At 30.2% G+C, this 20,703-nt stretch overlaps 3 protein-coding genes across 3 annotated transcripts; 2 read left to right on the top strand and 1 right to left on the bottom strand.

The window, feature by feature from the left end:
• Positions 1-18,189: 18,189 nt before the first annotated feature.
• Positions 18,190-18,953, bottom strand: HO133_002851 (uncharacterized protein; the record flags this gene model as incomplete). Its single annotated transcript, XM_037293776.1, has 2 exons — positions 18,190-18,430; positions 18,889-18,953. 2 exons carry the CDS (start codon positions 18,951-18,953, stop codon positions 18,190-18,192), a joined length of 306 nt encoding a protein of 101 aa, XP_037149854.1.
• A 128-nt stretch (positions 18,954-19,081) lies between these two features.
• HO133_002852 (uncharacterized protein) lies at positions 19,082-20,279 on the top strand (the record flags this gene model as incomplete). Its single annotated transcript, XM_037293777.1, has 2 exons — positions 19,082-19,372; positions 19,713-20,279. The coding sequence occupies 2 exons, from the start codon at positions 19,082-19,084 to the stop codon at positions 20,277-20,279; spliced, it is 858 nt and encodes a 285-aa protein (XP_037149855.1).
• Positions 20,280-20,300: 21 nt separating this feature from the next.
• On the top strand, positions 20,301-20,501 carry HO133_002853 (uncharacterized protein; the record flags this gene model as incomplete). The annotated part of the gene is made up of 1 exon (XM_037293778.1): positions 20,301-20,501. One exon carries the CDS (start codon positions 20,301-20,303, stop codon positions 20,499-20,501), a length of 201 nt encoding a protein of 66 aa, XP_037149856.1.
• Between the last annotated feature and the right edge of the window lie 202 nt (positions 20,502-20,703).

Consider the following 20,703-nt stretch of genomic DNA (forward strand, 5'->3'; position numbering starts at 1 on the left):
CTGATCGTGTACAATAGACCACCGATACTCGCGATAAGTACTCCCCCACGGTAAACCATGGCATATACAGACTGTATCTCTTCAGGATGGCTCCATTGATCATAACCCCAAGCACGGCAGCGAAGACGAAAGGCAGCAGGCGGATCCCGGCTCCCAAAGCGAGTCATTGCGCACAAACTGAAAGGAGAGGAGGATGAAATACACCGGAATGATGATACAGGCGATGCAGACTGCTACTTGGGCAAACAGGATGCACATCTCGTAGGTTTTGAGGAATCGCACAGGCAATATGCTATTTTCCTTCGTTGTCAGGACAGACCTAGACTGCTGTAGGCCGAGCAGTATCCTAAGGATGCGGAGCAACAGGACTGGCCTATGATCTGGCCACTCTTCCAAGTGTAGACTGCACCACCGAATGAAATACCCGTGACGAGCGAGATGGAGGTGCCCACGAAGAGGATGATACCTGAGGAGTCAAAGTTCTTGATGCATTGTCCAACGCAGCCCTCTGGCTTGGGCCGATATGAGGGCAGTAGAAAGAAGTAGGCTGGAGCACAAGCGGCGGCTACGCAGAAGTTGATATATCTGGTCTGCACAAATACCCCGGGCTCGAACAACGAGTCTGTAGCAAGACTGACACTAGCTCTTGCGTTGAATCTTTCTCGGCGTATCTTTGAGATCGATTGGAGGATACGGGACGGTGAGAAGATCACCCGGTCGCAGATGTTGGCTATGTCGCTTTTCCAGAAGATGATTGGGGATTGTTGGAAATGGCAATATCGGGCGAGTAGTCGCGCAGAAGTGAAGAGAAGCCATGAGTGGCGAGATTGTTGCGTTCGATCTCTACATTTTCGAGGATTCTTGGCGTGATGTAGGTCAGTTGAGAGCCTCTTCCCCTGAAAGATCTGCTGGCTACCCCGGACAGAGTCACTCTGCATGTACCTTTGACAGAATCAACTCGAGGTGTAGTTGGAGCAGAACAGCTTTCACAAATGAAGGGGAGCGGTATCCTAATCAACGCATCGCGTGGCGGCATCGTCGATGAGCCAGCCTTGCTTCATGCCTTGAACTCCAGGCACATCCACGGCGCAACATAGGATGCAATGGAAGTCGAGCCTCCAGTCCTTGAATCCTACTCCGAATGTTTCGAGTTGACAGTACCATTCGCAACAGTGGGACTGTGGGTTAGTGGGTCCATTATGAGGCCATAGCGTTGGTGGCTGTTTGATCAGCCGTCTCATTATTATGCGATATGCGATAGTTAGTTGTCACATTCATGAAAAACACGCGTCAATGCACGCATAGGGGCCCACATAGAGTGTAGATAGTGGTTGGGCCGTCTCACGCCGGGGATGGCAAGCCTAAATAGGCCTAAATAGAGGCCTAAATAGGTATATTTCTCGTACCCCAGCGCAAAAAAACTCTTATACCTATGGTATAGACCTGGAGTGGGATAATAGCTAGCTATATATAGGTGTAGATAGGTAAAATAAAAAGTGTGCAATAGCTCTGAAAGAGATGAAATTGAATGAAGAGCCATTGATAGATATAAAACAGGTGGATATATAGCTCGTACTGGATATCTGTCCCCAACCCCTTACCGGGGTATCAATAGGGGTACTAATAGGTATTAATAGGGCCATAATGTCATATGACCCACTAACCCTTAGTCCCACTGTGGCGATTAGTTATTATATTTATAAAAAACACGCGTTAATGCACGTATAGGGGTTTATATAGAGTGTAGATAGTGGTTAGATCGTCTTACGTCGGGGATAACAAGTCTAAATAGACCTAAATAGAGGCCTAAACAAGTATATTTCTTATACCCCAGCGTAAGAAAACTCCTAAACTACTAAAATGACGTTCTTATCGAGGACGTTTATAGCGAGACTCGCTATTACTAGCGCTAATAAAATGAAAGATATTAGTATCGCCGAGATATAGTAAGTATTCTAACTAGATATATTATAATATATAAACGATAAGAGTCTAATTTCTATCTTCCTAGTAGCTGAATCTCCTCATCGCTAAGGCTAGTCTCTCGCGCGGATATAGTAATTTTACGACGAAAGGAATAATCTAAAAAATAATCTTTCTCACTAATTAATCTTAATACTTAATGAAAGATGGCGATAACTAGATCTCTAATAAACTAATTATTTATTTTAAATAGTAACAACGTAAATAACGTCGGTTATTTCTAAAATAGATGCCTTAATACCTTTATCGTATATACTTCGTTATCGATAGCGGTTACGGTAAGTATAATACCTTATCGAAATAAGTTTATTTTTAAAGTTGAAAGAGTTAACTCGAGGTAGTTATTATATAGTCTTATCGACCGACGAGTAAGGAATTAATTATCAAATTCTTTATTCTATTAATCGCGTATTAAATAGATAAACTCGCCTATTTTAAGAAAGATCGTAAATACTAAATAAAAGGCGATATATATAATAACTTCCTTCTTAGTAGACTAATTAAATAATGAGAAGACTTTAAGAAGTCTATTCTTGATAAGTAAGTGTCTTTCTCTTATATCGGCCTCGCCTTATAGTCGACGAATATCGGCTATTATTTATTTCAGCTGCGGACTATAAAAAACCTTAAGGTTTTTATATTCTAGATTTATCTATATGAATCGAACGCCGATAAGATATATCTTAATCGTCTTTACCTTAAGTTGTTTAATATTAAGCGCCGTAATCTAACTAGTAAATAAGTTTATAGTAGTTAAAAAGGGGGGATAATAGTTATATAACGTATAGTGAGTATTATAGAACTTGATTAGTATTAAGTAAATCTTTCGAATTTTACTCGCTAAACTCTATTAGAGAAGATAAGCGGCGTCTTTAAATAGAGGGATCTAACTATATTATAATTTCGATAGATTACGTTTAAGCGAGGCGGAGAGGTAGCCAGCTATCTTAGCTATGAATATCTATTAGCGATTTTTCGATATCGAAAATATAAGAGATCGTTAGTTAACTAATTAGCCTTAATAGATATCTATATAGAAGTTAAATAAATATTATATATAATTACGAGTATAGCTATTTCCCGTAGTAGTGCTATAGCTAGTTTATAAATAGAAGACTTTTAAAGGCTATAGACGTAAGTATTATTATCGTAGTAGAGGATTAAGCGAGATTTCTAAAGTCGATTCAGTCACCTTTATACTATATAGCCTATAACCTTTATTTCTTTAAATTAAATATTCTTACGAAGGTCTCGAATAAGCATCTATAGACTAAAGATATTCTAAATAGCTAGCGATAGACCTAGGTGCTTCAATATATAGTTACCTATATCGAGTTTCCTCGATATATTAATTTAAATATATTATATTCGATAATCGACGACGGCGCGGAGCAGTTTTAGATCGTCTTAATTTTTTAGAAAGAATTATTATTATAGTAAGTTTATCTTTATATTAAACGTTATTCGTATAATAGTTGTAGACCTATAAATAGCATCAAAAAAGCGCCTTAAGAAGGCTCTTTCTAAAATTATAATCTTAATAATAAATAATAGAAAATCTATCGTTGACTCGAGTTTTCGATATAAGATTATTATTCTTTTTAATAAATTATTTATCGTATTTCTCGCCTAATTAAGCTTATTTAAAGAAAGTCTAATCTATATTAAGTTACTATCGAGTTTGATTCCTAGAAAATCCGTAATTATATCGAGAATATCTTTTATATAATTTACTATAAGACCTAAATCGATATATATCTTATCGAATGTCTAGTTATAGACTATATCGTCGGCCTTTAAGGCTAGAATAGCGAAAAAATCGTCGAGATAGTAGAGTATAATGGCCTAATATAGAATCGTAATTATAATTTAATTAACCGCTTTAGCGAATAGATTAAATAGAAACGATAATATACGTAAATCGAATAATAGAAAGCGTTTCATTTAATAGAAACCGTCATATTAAAAGCCTAATAGCCACCGATTCAAAACTACTATCGATATATATCGAAATACGTCTTTTAGATCTCATTTGATAAGTATAGCCTCGCGGCCTTACTAAAGCAATATGGTTACTATATTATCGAATATAATATATTTTAAAGTATTCTAATTTTATAATATATCGTCGTTAACTAACTGATTATAAAGATATAAAAGATTATAAATTCTTCTTCAATCGCTATTATACTTCGGAATTAAACCCAATAATAAGCAAACGAGTTAGAGCTCCGCGTCGATGTCTACTCTATTTAATTAATTATATTATAGCTGTTTTTAAAGGTTCGCTATTAGAATATCCGATATAGTAAGGACTAAAAAATGATTTACATTGCGGTGGGCTATAAGAGAGCCTCGATATTCGATTTTTACGCCCTTTCAAATTATTATTAATAGCGCCTTAGCATAGATTAAGTTCAGATAATTTCTTAGCTATACCTCTCACTCATCCAATAACAACGAGTTCTACTATGATAGATCTAGCTCGAACTAGTCGTATAAAGTATAGAGAAACCCTTTTACTATCGATAGTAACGATATTAATATCGAGACGGGGTAGAGAGAGTCTTATAATTATATCTGCGGCTTAATAACTCAGTTTTCTAATAACGCGAGATTTATATTATTAGATAATTATAAGATATAGGTTCTTAAATATATAAAGGCGAGGTAACTCTACTAATATATAGAGTAGATATAATTAAACTTACATTAATCGCGGGTATAGCGATTCGCATTAAAGATATTATAGATAAAATTATCTTCTAAAGAGAAGGGCTTAATAGAGAACCCACCGTTATATCTAATAGTCTCGAAGGGCTTACTCTTCTAAATCAATTAATTAAGATAGTTTTAATTATTCGTAACTTACGCGATAGGGTTATTCTAGTCGTTAATAATACGCGCGGATATAAAGAAATAGTGATATTAAAGAATAAACTCGAATAAGTAGTAGATTAATATATCTGATAGGCGGATATAATAGTTCGATAGAGCTTATTATAACTAGAATACTATCGACGACTAAGTATAGTAATAAACGGTTTATTTATATACCTCGAAATAGCGAAGTAACTAATTAAGACCGATAAACCTCTAAATATTTTTATTCTTATTCTTAAACCTAGTATCTATATCTCGAATAATATAACTATAGACTAGTCTAGTAATATACTCCGAATTAAAGGTCTTAAAGAAGATTTACTTAAAATACTTAATGTTAATCGCATGATAGCGTTTGTAGAGTTTAAGAAAAGGCTTATTATCTTATTTATATAAAAACGATATCTTTATATAGCCTCTATTCTCCGAGTCTAAAGAGAACGAGATTAAGTCGTATCGACGATAATAACGATAATAGGATCGAGATCGAGACTTACAGGTATAACGTATACCCCAACTAAGTTTCTTTATTATATTCTCGAGTTTCTAAACCCTACTATATATTAATTATAATATTTCTTTAACAATCTCTAGAGTAATAATGCGGGATAGAGTAGATGATATTTAGATTTAATAGGTCGCCTTAATAGCCTAATTAATAGGCTTAGTAATATCTTTAGAGATTTCTTTAGAGGTAGTAAACTTAGTCTTCTTTAACTAAGAGCGAGACTTAAAGATCTTATTAAACGAGGATCGTATTCTAGCGACTATTATGTGCGTGGATAGATAAGAATAAGATAGATATATAGTAGAAATAATGTGTAACAAGATATATATAACTATTAATATCGAGTAGTGGCTATAGACTACGATAGAAAGATACTAATTAATAATAGAAAGATACTAATTAATAGTAGAAATAAAAAGTATATAATAGCTCTAAAAGAGATGAAATCGAATGAAGAGCCATTAATAGATATAAAATAGATGAATATATAGCTCGTATTAAATATCTGTCTTTAACCTCTTATCGAGGTATTAATAGAGATATTAATAGGTATTAATAGAGCTATAATGTCATGTAATCTACTAACTTCTAGTTCTACTATAACGAGCGAGAGATAGATAAATATAGCGAGTACTATTTATATGGCTACTATATCTATAGTAAGCTCTTTATTCGAATTATTCTCTATTAGTCGAATTATTCTCTTTTAGAGCTATATTATTATTCTTTTATCAGTTATTACGAAAGAATATTTCGACTATTTTAGTTATACGGCTATAAAGCTATTTAGCTATTTTAGCTATTTAAGATTATTATAGTTATATAAATATTTTAGCTCTATTTCAGCTCTATTATAGTTATACGGCTATAAGACTACTCAGCTATTTCCAGCTATATAAAATTATCTAATATACTAGCTATTTAAGATTATTATAGTTATATAGATATCTATAGCTATTTAGTTATTAAAGCTATATTAGTTATTAAAGCTATACTAGCTATTAAAGCTATTCTAATTATTTATAGCCGTATAGCTATACGATTATATTACTACTATTTAAATATATACTTTAACTATTTTATCTATAACTATTTATTTTAGCTATTATAGCTATATTAAAATTTTAATTATTTTAACTATTAAAGCTATACGACTATAAGAATAATTAGCTATTATAGCTATATAATATATAGTTATTTTAGCTAAGTCGACTATTATAAGCATCGTAGCTATTTAAGTATTTTAGTTATTTTAACTATTTAAGCTATTATAGTTATATTACTATTTTAGCTATTTAAGCTATTATAGCTATATAATTATTTTAACTATTTAAACTATTATAGCTATATAAATATTTTTAATTATTATAGCTATTTATTATAAATATAATAGAAACGAAGAGGTAGGAGATGGCGCTATAATAGCGTCTTGGCAGATATTACTTTCTAGCAGATTTCTTTATAGAATCTTAATTATCTTATATTTAACTTATGAATTTATAATAGTAATAGTAATTGATTTCCTACTATTATAATAATAATAGTAATATTAGATTACTATATAGTAAGTATTATATAATCGCTTACTACGTATTATACTTCTAATATATTAATAGTCCTTACTATATTAAAGATTTAGTCAGGTTCTTAAATCTTTACCGCTTTCGCTATATTTCTTTCTATATCTCGAGAATCCTAATTCTTTAATATAAGAATCTCGCTTCTTTCGCTATCACTCTTACTACGTTATAAGAATCTCAAGAATTCTAATTCTTTAGCACGAGAATCTCGATTCTTTAGAATAAGAAAGTTATTGTTAAGCTGACTTCGTTACTAATAAGAGATCTTATTAGTATTAACTATTAGATTTACAAGTTTCTTATAGCGATAGACCGAGCCTATTATTACGAGATTTCCGAGTCTATTAAATACTCTATCGACTATATCGTCTAGAATTATAATTATTAGCCGAAATAGATATTAGAATTATTAAGGCACTTAAGAACGTTGTCGATTAAACTCTCTACTTTTCCGTATAGCTAGTCTATAGATCGATCTACTTTTCGAAGAGTAGTTAAAGCCTTTAGTAATCGAATATACGACTTTCGAAGTGAGTCTAAGCTTATTTAATACTTTAGAAGTCGTAATCCACCTTTTATAGGTTCTATATCTTATATCTTATTAGTAAATACTCCTTTAGATTCATCTAATACTATCTCGAATTCTATTAAAAGTATTGACCAAACTATTAAAGTAATTTTAGTAGAGGAAATAATCTATAAAGATTCGATCGATCTAGTTATAGTAGAAGATTAGTTATAGTAGAATACTAGTTTCTCGCAGCTGTAATGAATAGCGTTATAAGAATTACTATATAACATTTCTAGCTAATTAGACTTATAAGAATCGCCTAATAAGATAGAATCTCTCGAAGTTATTATAGTAGAGAACGTTCTTAATCACACACGCTAGAATTCTAATAACCTTGATTTCTTCGATTCTAATTACGATAATAAGTCTATTAGTATTAAATTATTAATCGAGTATATTAATAAGAAAACGTATTTTTAAGATATATACCTATTTATGAAATAAGTTAAAGATCTTATCGTTATTAAGAGTATTAATCTAGTAAGGGAAAACTTATAGATAAGCTTATGTGAAACGGCGTTGAAATAGTAAATAGCAGAAATTTCTGCTATCGAGAAACGTATTATTAAGCTTAGTAATGGCGTTAAGAAATGAATTATCTTATTAACTACTAGATTTAAGGAACCTACTACAATAGCGATTAACGCTATACTTCGCGAGCGTTATATTATATATAACGCAATTTCTCGTTATAAACCATATAAGTATATTTAGAAGATTCTAAGATTAGCTAAAGATGTAGATATAATACTTATTAAGAATTAACTTAATATCATTTATAATAATATTAATCTCGAACTTCGGCGTAATATTAAGAAATCTAAGAATACTATAATCGTGAATTTATTTTTTATAATTCTTAATAATTATAAGTATAAATAGTAGGCTTATACTAGTAGATATAAAAGGAATCTAGACTTAGAAAGTACGGCTTCTAGATCTTTCTTTTAGATAAATCGATAATCTTATTCTTACGAAAGTAGGCTTATAGGGTAGTATAGTCAGTATAATAGTTTATTTAATCGTGGAGATTAGCCGAGCTTTATTTAATTAAGTCTTCGACCTAGTTATTAAGTAGAGTATCGATCTTTATATCGATCTAAGCTATATCCTCGATATCCTTTTTACTAGAACTCTTAAGCTTACTAGTTATAATAATCTCGCTACTTAAGTTATCTAAGTAGATTAATATAATTAAATTAGCGCTTAAACGAAAATTAGCTAAGAGTTTTTTTATAACACCTCTAAATTATCGAGCTTATAAATAGATTAGATTTTTAATCTTAAGAATAGTAGTAGTCTTATTCTTTTTAGCTCGCTTTTAATAGTATAAATAGATTATCTTATTTTATTAGACCTTAATATAATTTAGAAAATCGCTTCTAGCCCTAGTAATAGAGGGCTTATTAAGCATTTGAAGATACTATAAATAAGAACTTTAATAAAAAGTATAAGAAATTTATAGGATCTTATTAGTATTATATTATAAAAGAATAATCTCTAAATAAAGCTTTCTAAGAAGTTTTATTTTCTAAATATAAATCTTATAATAGTAATAATTATAATAATATATAGAATATATATTTCGTAAATAAGGAAGTTAATTATATATATAGCAAATGTGAAGTATACTTTTCTTTAAGAAATAAACTTTTTAAGTACCTGTAATTAGACTATTAGAAGGTTATGAAAGCAAAATCTTCTAACGCTGCTATCGAAAAGATTTCTAAATCTAAAGAATCTAAAGTAAATCTCGATAAGTTTAAAGTATTTATAGTTAATAATATCTATATAGAAATAATTATTAAATCTATTATTAAATTAAATTATAATATTAGATTTAGATATAACTTTAGAAGCTGGAAGTATACTATTATAAAGGTTAAGTATACTCTAGATTCTAGAGTTAAGAAAAGCGAAGTTTTATCTAACTTCGGCTATGGAGTAATACTAGAAGATCGTACTTATTTATAAAAGTATATTTCTAACCTTGAGATTAAGAAGATAGCGTTCTTTATATTAGTTTGAGAAGTAGATAATAAAATTATTAGTATAGTCGAGTATGCTAGCGTTACGATTTACGTTAATAATATTATCGATAAATCCTAGAAAATAAGAATAGTCTATCTTATAATAAAGATATATATCGTAGATAATTTTAAAGCTAATATTCTTATTAATATAAATATTATAATATTATAAGAAATAATTATAAATCTAGACGCTTAAAGCGTTAGGCTAGAAAAGTGCTAGAAATTAAAGATATTAATCGACGTAGTAATAAGAACCTAGCCTTATTTTAAGCGTATTATTTATATTACGGCTGCGATTATTATAGTATCGAATATAATCTTAAAAGTATCTATCGCGTATAACGGTGCTATTCTCGAAGATAGAGATTTCTTATTTAAGTCGAATTATGCTTAAGACTTTAAATTTATAGATGGGATTTTCGCTTATATCGTTAATTATATAATCTTAATAATATAGATATATAATACTATAATAATATCTGTTCGCCTACTATGAAAAGTAAGACTAAGAGTACTCTATAAGTATAAGTAAGATAATATCTTTCTAGTAATACTCGCTAACGTATACCTCGTCGTTGAGAATATAAAGTTATAGAAAGAGAATCTTACTAAGGAAATCGTGCTAGCTACCGCTACGTTTATTAAACTAATCTAGAAACTTATATTTCACTCTACTTTAGTATCTATAGATTCTGCTATCGTAGTAGAATCTACTTATACTTAGATCGACTTAAACCTCGAGTATGTAATATCTAACGATATTACTATTTATGATACTTCGAAAGTTACTTCGTAAATTACTTTCGTAATAGAGAAATTCTCGAAGATCTAATAGGATTAAGGTATTATTATAAATATTCTAGAAGAAGAATAAATATCTATTTCTCTAAAGTTGAATATTATAATTAAATCCTCGCGAGTATATTCTATTAATTAGAAAAATAAGAATATTATTAATAAAACTTTTAATAAAATATATAATTAAGATAAGATAAAGTAATCTAGCCAGCCTATGTCTTATAGCTACTCTGTCTTCGTAATATAAAAATAGATATCTAATAATAGTAGAAAGGGTTATATCGTTATCAATATTAAAGATCTTAATAAAATTACGAAATTTAATTCTTATCTATTACCCTTATAATCAGATATTACTTCCGCTATAATAGGATTCTTATATATTTCTATAATGAATGGTAATAACTACTTTCATCAATTTCTTATACGCTATAAAGACAGACATAAGCTTATAATAGTATCTTATCGAGAATAAGAATAGTATAACGTTACTCTTATAGAATATAAAGAATTACTCTCTTATATATAACGATAGATAAATAAGATTCTTCATTTACTTTAAGACTTTACTAGAGTATACATAAACGATATAATTATATTCTCGAAAACACTATTACAGCACCTCGAGTATTTATAATAAATATTTACTCTCTTTTAATAGCGTCGTATTAGTCTTAATTTCAAGAAATTATTTCTAGGCTATTTCTCGATAACCCTACTAGAATAGCGAGTTAATTTTTTAAAATTTTCTACTTCTAAGAAAAAGCTGGTAGCTATTACCTCGCTACGCTTTTCAAAATCGCTATAAAAACTCGAAATATTTCTCGGACTTATAGAATAGCTATGATTATTTATATTACGCTATACTTAGCGTATTAATTTATTATAATAGCGTAAGATAGAGCTTATAAAAGTTATTTCTAAGAAAGTTAAAGGTTATATTCGGAAATGGTATTCTAGTTCTTTCTATTATAAATCTATAAAAGTAGAAGTTAAAGCTTTCTAGAATCTTTAAGAAGTCTTTTCTAATCTAACTTTCCTAATCTACTTCGATTCTAACCGCCAACTTTATATCGATCTAAATACTTCTAAAAAATAAGGTTTCGCTATTATAATCTATCACATAGCTAAGAATCTAGAGAATTAAGAATTCTTTCTATAAATAAATATATAGTCAATTATATTTCTTAGTAAAATACTAAATTAGGCTAAGTAGAATTACTAATCTATAGAATTAGAAGTTGCTAATATAGTGTAGATAATTAAGAAAGTACGCTATATAATCGAATCTACTAGAAAGATATCGATAGTTATTTTCACGGATTACTTAGCTGCGGTACTAATTTCACGCTAGATTAATCTTATTACTTTAAGTACTAACAAATTAAATTTACGCCTAATATGAGTATCTTAATATCTTTTAATATTTAATCTTTTCGTTCGCTATAAGATCGGTAAGGCGAACGTTATATCTAATACTCTATTACGTCTATAAGAATTTACTTTCATAATAAAAAATGGCCTCGAAGTACTAGAAGCCTTATACGAATAAGTACTAGAAGTTAAGATCGTTATATTATCTTTCTCGCATTTAATTTCTTAAGAAATATTAGTTAGCTACCATGTCACCTTAATAAAAATATCTGCCGACTTTAAGATACAGCTTTTCGAAGAATACTTTAAGAATAATTAATAAAGTAAAGTTCTTAAGGTAGTTTGTAAAGTAGTCGAGAAAGCTACTATTGCCGCGTTAGATTAATCTAAAAAAACCTTATTATCAATATAAAGTCTCGCTATAGAATTAGGCGAGGCCTTATAATAAACTTAAGAATCTTCTACCACGTCGGAGCCTACTCCGAAATTCAATAATTTAAGTAATAATCGACTTAATCTTTACTTTAAATTATAAGATAGACTAATATATTACACGAACTTTGATAATAAACGTAAAAGACTATATATATTAAATGTATTAGAAAAAGAGATTTTCGAGTTAATATACGATTATTAGTACTATAGCGAATTTTATAGAACTTATAATTAAATCGTTAGTTTTATCTATATAAGATATCTAGTAAAGCACCTATAGACTTATATAGATTACTATTTAGAATATGAGCTTAATTAAACTAAATACTATAAATCTTATAAAAATATAATTTTCATTAATAAGCCGGGAATCCCATTTTATATCATTATCATAAATTTCGTAATTACACTTCCGATAACCGCTAACGAATATAATTATCTACTTATCATTATAAATAAGTTTTTTAAGCGTACTTTAATTATATTAGAGAAAACGATTTATATTACTATCGAGTAGATTAAACTTTTACTTACTATTTTAATTTAATATAAATAAAATATTTCGTTAACTACAATTAGAAATAGAGATTTTAAGTTTATATTAGAATTCTAATAAATCATCTTTAAGAAACTCGAAGTGAAAATTCTTATTTTTATAGTCTATTATCTCTAGATTAATAAGTAATTCGAGCGTATAAATTAGACTATAGAAATCGCGCTTTACTACTTTATTATAGTTAATTCTAGAATTAACTAAACGCTTATATTTTTATATCTTATAAGTAATCTAAATAATTTTAAGAATTAGTCTATAGGCGTATCACCGAATGAGATTCTTTATAGATTTAACGTTTATAATACTTTTAGAATATTAATCGAATTATTATAGAAAGATTTTAGTCGTTTACGATAAATAAAATAAGAGTAAATAGAGGATTATATAGCGTTTACTAATGTTATAATTAAGGTATACTACGATAACGTATATAAAGCTCTTAATATATCTAAGAGTAATATAGTTTTTTTACGCTTATACTATAAATATAAGATCTTTAGCTTAAGTAATTATAAACTTCATAATTAGAGGGTTAGCCCCTTTAAGATTCTTAATAAGATCGAAAAGCTTGCGTACCGCCTTAAGCTCCCTTTACTAATAAGAATTTACTCGATTATTTTAATAGTATAATTAAAACCTATTACGAACGAGGATTCTTATATGCGTATTCGTATTACTGCTACTTCTAAAGTTAAGGAAAACGATATTATTATAAATATCTACGAGATCGAGACTCTATTAGAAAAGTAAGAATTTAGAGATAAGATTTAGTATTTAATTAAGTGAAAAAACTACGAAAATAAGTATAATATATAATATGATATTAATGATCTTAAAGATGCTATAGAATTAATTAAAGAATTTAAAAGAAGGATCTAGGTGAGATCGACGATATGTTAGGATAGAAGTATAGTATTTATTAAAGGGAAGGATTAGAAAGTTTGTATTAAAGTAATAACTTTCTTAAAGTAATAACTTTCTTTTACTTAAAGAAAGAATTTACTCGATATCGACGACGTTACTTTTCTTTTCTATTTTTCTTAATATTCTTTTTTAAAGATATCGAGAGCGTTGCTTTCTTTTTTATTTGCTAATATTTATTATAAATATAGTAAAAATAGAGAGATAGAAGATGGCGCTATAATAGCGCCTTAGCAGATACTACTTTCTAGCAGATTTCTTTATAGAATCTCAATTATCTTATATTTAACTTATGAATTCACTATAGTAATAGCAATTGATTTCCTACTATCATAATGCTATTTCAGCTATTTAAGCTATTAAGCTATTATAGCTATATAACTATTTTAGCTATTTTAGCTATTTAAGCTATTATAGCTATATAGCTATTTTAGCTATATAAGCTATTATAGTTAAATAAATATTTTAGCTATTTTAGCTATTTTAGCTATTTAAGCTATTATAGTCATATAACTATTTCAGCTATTTCAGCTATTTCAGCTATTTAAGCTATTGCAGTCATATAAATATTTTAATTATTTTAGCTATTTAGACTATTATAGTCATGCGAATAATTTAGCTATTTAGACTACTATAGTCGTAAAGATATCTTAGCTATTTCAGCTATTTAAGCTATCGTAGCCTTAAAGATATCTTAGCTATTTCAGCTATTCGAGCTATCGCAATTATAGAGATATCTTAATTATTTTAGCTATTCGAGCTATCGCAACTATAAAGATATTTTAATTATTTTAACTATTTAAGCTATCGTAATCTTAAAGATATTCTAATTATTTTAGCTATTCGAGCTATTATAATTATAAAGATATTCTAATTATTTTAGCTAATCGAATTATCGTAGATATAGAGATATTCTAATTATTTTAGCTATTTAAGCTATCGCAGTCTTAAAGATATTTTAGCTATTTTAACTATTTAGATTATTATAACTATAGAGATATCTTAATTATTTTAGCTATTTAAACTATCGTAATTATAAGAATATCTTAGCTATCGTAGTTATAGAGAACTCTTAACTATTTTATCTATTTAGATTATCGTAGCTTTAGAGATATCTTAGCTATTTTAGCTATTTAGACTATTATAGCTTTAGAGATATCTTAGCTATTTTAGCTATTCGAGCTATTATAACTTTAAAGATATTCTAGCTATTTTAGCTAATCGGGCTATCGTAGTTATAAAGAGATTATAACTATTTTAACTATTTAAACTATCGTAGCTATAGAAAGATCTTAATTATTTTAACTATTTAAACTATCGTAATTATAGAGATATCTTAATAATTTTAGCTACTTAAACTATCGTAGTTTTAAAAATATCTTAATTACTTTAGCTATCGAAGCTATCGCAGTTATAAAGATATTTTAACTATTTTAATTATTTAGATTATTACAGCTATAGAGATATCTTAGCTATCGTAGTTATAAAAATATCTTAATTATTTTAGCTATTTAGACTATCGCAGTTATAGAGATATTTTAACTATTTTAACTATTTAAATTATTATAGCTATAAAGATATCTTAATTATTTTAATTATTTAAGTTATCGTAGCTTTAGAAATATCTTAATTATTTTAGCTATCGAGACTATCGTAGCTATAGAGATATCTTAATTATTTTAGCTATTTAAACTATCGTAGTTATAAGAATATTTTAATTATTTTAGCTATTTAGACTATTCTAGCTATAGAGATATCTTAGTTATTTTAAATATTTACGCTATTATAGCTATAGAAATATTTTAGCTATTCTAGCTATTTAAGCTATCGTAGCTATGGAGATATCTTAGCTATCGCAGCTATAAGAATATCTTAACTATTTTAACTAATTAAACTATTATAGCTATAGAATATCTTAATTATTTTAGATATTTAAACTATCGTAGCTATAGAAATATTTTAACTATTTTAGCTATTTAAACTATTATAGCTATAGAGATATCTTAGTCTAACTATTATAGTTATATTTTAGACTATCGTAGTTATTAGAATATTCTAGCTATTTTAACTATTTAGACTATTATATTAAGTAATAATATATATACGTTAAAGTCTTATATTAGGTGAAAAGCCTTATCTAATATCGATTATTAATATATTAGATAAAAAATCTTATCTAATATTAGTTATTAGTAGCTATTAATATATTAGATAAGAAGTCTTATCTAATATTAGTTATTAATATATAATATTAACTATTAATATATTAAATAGAAAGATCTATTTAATATTAGTTATTAATATATAATATTAATTATTAATATATTAGATAAAAAGTCTTATCTAATATTAGTTATTAATATATAATACTAGTTATTAATATATTAAATAAGAAGCTTTATCTAATATTAACTATTAATAGCTATTAATATATTAGATGAAAAGTCTTATCTAATCATCTATAAATCTGAAAAATTAATTTGCGTATAATTTTCGTCGGATTCGTATAATTAGTATAATTTAGCCTATTTAGCAGATTTTGCTTATATCTAAACTCTTTTCGCTAGTTCTATTAGTTTAGTAACTTTAAAAATTTTTAATAACTTTAAAATTTTTACGTAATGCACTCTAATATACTCTAAGTATTATTCTATATACATATAGCATTAATATACATTATTATTAATATACGCATTATTATATATTATATTAGAGTATTACTTACGCGACTAATTTTATTAAATCGTCTAATTCTATAGTTAAATTTAAGTTAGCGTTAATACTCGTTATCGTAGAATCTTACCGTCATAACGTCGATTATTAGAACTTTTTTTTTTTCATACGTATTACTATTAAATTGATAGAACTAATAAAAAAGATTAGAATAATTATTAAATCGACGGAATTTAGATAGATTCTAATTAGATTTACTAATCCGGCGGATTTTATAATTTCCGCGATATACGCGCGATCAGCAATTTCAAATTTTATAGGAACTTTTCAGATTTATAGATGATATTAGTTATTAATAGTTATTAATAGCTATTAATATATTAGATAAAAAGCTCTATCTAATATTAATTATTAATATAAGTTTTTTTATAGAGAGACTATAACTTAGTATTAAGAAAGTTAGATTTCTATCGTCTTTTTATTACTTATTTAGTCTATCTATTAATTAGTAACACTTATCTCTTAAGATCGTTATCTATAATATAACGCTTATCTTCTAAAATCGTTACCTATAATATTAATAACGCTTATCTCTTAAAGCCGTTATCTATAACGTAACGCTTATCTTCTAAAATCGTTATCTATAATATTAATAACGCTTATCTTTTAAGACTATTATCTATAATATTAATAACGCTTATCTCTTAAGACCGTTATCTATAATATTAATAACGCTTATCTTTTAAGATCGTTATCTATAACGTAATATTTATCTCTTAAGATCGTTATCTATAATATTAATAACGCTTATCTCTTAAGATCGTTATCTATAATATTAATAACGCTTATCTCTTAAGACCGTTATCTATAATATTAATAACGCTTATTTTTCAAGGCCGTTATCTATAACGTAATACTTATCTTCTAAGATTATTATCTATAATATTAATATATAATACTTATCTTCTAAGATCGTTATTAATAATCTTCGCGAGATACTAATATTACTTAGATTAAGAATTATTATTTAATTTAATTTTTTTATAGAGAGGTTATAATATCGATATATAACGTTAATCTCTTATATACTTAGAATATTACTACGATATTAGCATCTTTTAGTCTATTCGCGCTAATATTACTAATTTCTACTACTTACTATAGTAAGTACTATTAAGAGTTCTCCTCGAGACCTTCGCTCTCTTTAAACGATATCTTAAATTATTTTTAAGAGTTTTTCTAGCGCTGAGAAGTCTTTTTTAAATTATTTATATATTTAGAAAAGTCTTAGCTATCTTAATATTAGATATATTTAATTATCTATCTATATATCTACTTATATATACGTTATTTTCTATATAATCTTATTATTTATAAGTATTAATTATAATAGTAAGATTATAAGTTAGTAAGTTTATTATAAGACTATAGCGTTAATAACTATTTAATTAACTATTTTATTATTATACGATATACGATAGATAGAAGATAGATAAATATAGCGAGTATTATTTATATGGCTACTATATCTATAGTAAGCTCTTTATTCGAATTATTCTCTATTAGTTAAATTATTCTCTTTTAGAGCTATATTATTATTCTTTTTTCTATTTACATCTATATAGCTATAGCTTTATTTTCACTCTAGAGTATATCGCTTAGATATAAGAGTTTTTCTAGCGCTAGAGGGCTTTTTTTTAGATTATTTATATATCCAGAAAGGTCTTAGCTACCTTAGTGTTAGATATGCTTAAGCATATATCTACATATCTACTTGTGCATGCGTTGTTTTCTGTATGGCCTCACTGTTTGCGAGCACTAACATGACTTCTCCGTCTTCGCGGTGCTTGATGGCAGAGGAGAGCCGGGTCTTGTCACTTGATCTCACCTTGGGCACTCCTAGCTTTGTTGATCTTGCCGCTGAGGCCAATGCCTACTATGACAGCTCCGAGGGTTGTTGCCTTGAAGATGGTTTCGATCTGGTCGATCTTCATGTTTCGATTGTACGGCTGTCTATAGACCCGAAACAAGGCGCCAGCTGTGACAAGGATGTAGGCGCCTGTGAGGAGATGGTATTTGTAGGCTCTCAAGGCAGAGTCATTTTCCATTGGTGATCTCGTGGTGTGTATAATTTTGTGTTGAGTGTGGCAAAAATTCTGCAACCAAGAACCGAAACAAACTAATGGCTTTCGGGACTAGCGGGCTTTCTGGCGGAGTTGAGACAAAACACTCGGGTTTCAGTCATCTATCTGGAACGTCTGGGCATTTGCGCATGCTGCTTCATCCTCGGAATCTGACTACGGATAGTTTATGGGCAAGAAAAGCCTTTTTGCTCCACCGTTCCAGCTACACCTTGACGATCTTGGGGAAGACATGGACACGGTTGATGCACGTTTCTTGTAGGTATCAAATTTTGACACCTTTCAGATGTCATCAGCCGAGATCTCTAGCTTGATAGATACGTTATAACTCATAACGCTTGATACACGAGCCATTTGCCCTGTCAAGGAGACCTTTCTCGTCTTGTTTTGCGGCCAGAGAAACAAGGATAATGTCATACTTGCTTGTTCCACATCTTGTAAGCTTTCTTCGTTTCAGTATCCCCACCCTGCTCGGCCTTTGCCATCAATTCTGCCATGATCTCTTGACTTCACATACAAGAACAAGTCCTGCCTCCTTCCTGGGAAAAACCATACACCTTGCGCTCGCACATTTCCCCTGAGTACACGCAGCCTTCCTGCTACCTCATACCTCCAAACCCTCAACATGTTCATGAAGACTTTCCTCCTCTTAGCCTTAGGCGTTCAAGCTCTATCCCTTCCCGGTACCGACGAAGCCCTCGAAAAACGCTCGTCTCGCGCCTGGATCGGCTCTTTTGACAGCGACGACACAACCTGTTCCAATACCTCCGTGTTCCAAGACAACTCAGCATTGCCCCATGCCGCATGCGTGCCATTTCGGCTCCAGGGTGGTAGAGTGGGCGGCCGCTGGGGCAGTGGTAAACATGAAATCAACGTCATACAGGCTTTCGAGGACACTGGTTGTCAGGAAGCCCAAGTGAGCTTTACCAGGATTGGGGCAGAGAAGGGCTTTTGTGTGGACTCCAGTATGTGGGACTGTGAAGGGGGGCTGGACGTGGGCAATCCGTGTTTTTGGAACAGTGTCAAAGGGAGTCGAATTCGATTGGGTAGGGTCTGAGAGATGCATGGTTGGAGGCTAAGAGATGTTCTTTGTGCTTTATGATCGGACAAGATGGACTGGGACCTGCTTGCTACTTTGTATTTAATCAGTCACCACTCATGCAATTTCTTCTCGCCTTCTCTCCGTACCTAGTGGTACTGATCAGAGCATAGAAGCGTGAAGGTATTTTCTATGTCCATTCCCTGCATGGACTGAGATATCTGGATCTGGTTATACCGACACTGAAATCGATGCCTATACTGATGCCGATAGCTATGCCCATACTGATGGCGACACCGACACCGACACCGAGAACTCTAGCATAGATGACCCATGGCCTAAGGCCACGATTAGGCTGGCACACTTCTCTGTCAAAGAGTACCTGGTCTCGGACAGGATCCGGCATGGATCCGCAAGTGACTTTGGCCTACAAGAGATTGACTCCAACGAATCTATGGCTGAATATTGTCTTGCATACCTTCTATACATTATCAAACTAGAAGTTCTGACATCTGTGAGCCTTAGCGAGTACCCTCTAGCTCAATATGCCATGGCATATTGGTTTGAACATGTTCGAATCGCCCCGAGCAACACGAGCTCAGCGCTTCCGCTCGCTCAAGAGCTGTATCTGTCAAAGAAAGACTCGCTCGTCAAATGGATTCGGCTCTATGATGCGGACCCCCCTGGCCACTGGGGACCAATCCGTATCTTAAGCTCGGGGGAAGAATCGCAACACATTGGTCTTCCAATGTATTACGCATCGTTGCTTGGCCTGCTCGAGTGAGTTAACACCCTTCTCGAAAATATGACTGATGTTAACGCACGAGGGGGGTATAATGGGGATGCTTTACTAGCAGCTTCGGTATCGGGCCATCTACAGACAACACCTGCCCAGCTTCGGGAACCATGGGGTGAGAACGATGCGGCGGACGCTCCGGAATTGGAAGCCTTGGAAGAGGAAGCCTTGGAAGAGGAAAGTGCTGGTGCATCAAGCGAAATTGACTAGCTATAGGCGTGAATTTGAACGATAATGCATTTTCAAGAGAGGTATACGGACGCACCCTAACCGCTGCCACTGTACCTGCCACGGAGGCCATCGAGTCAACTCTGTACCTACCGCTGGCCATCAACTCTGATTGTTGAATTAGCCACTAATCCATGACATTACCCGTGTGGCCTAAATGAATAGAGGCCCCAATCCTCTCTCA

Source organism: Letharia lupina (assembly GCF_014066315.1).
Source record: "Letharia lupina isolate WasteWater1 chromosome Unknown contig_16, whole genome shotgun sequence".
NCBI classification, from domain to species: Eukaryota; Fungi; Ascomycota; class Lecanoromycetes; order Lecanorales; family Parmeliaceae; genus Letharia; species Letharia lupina.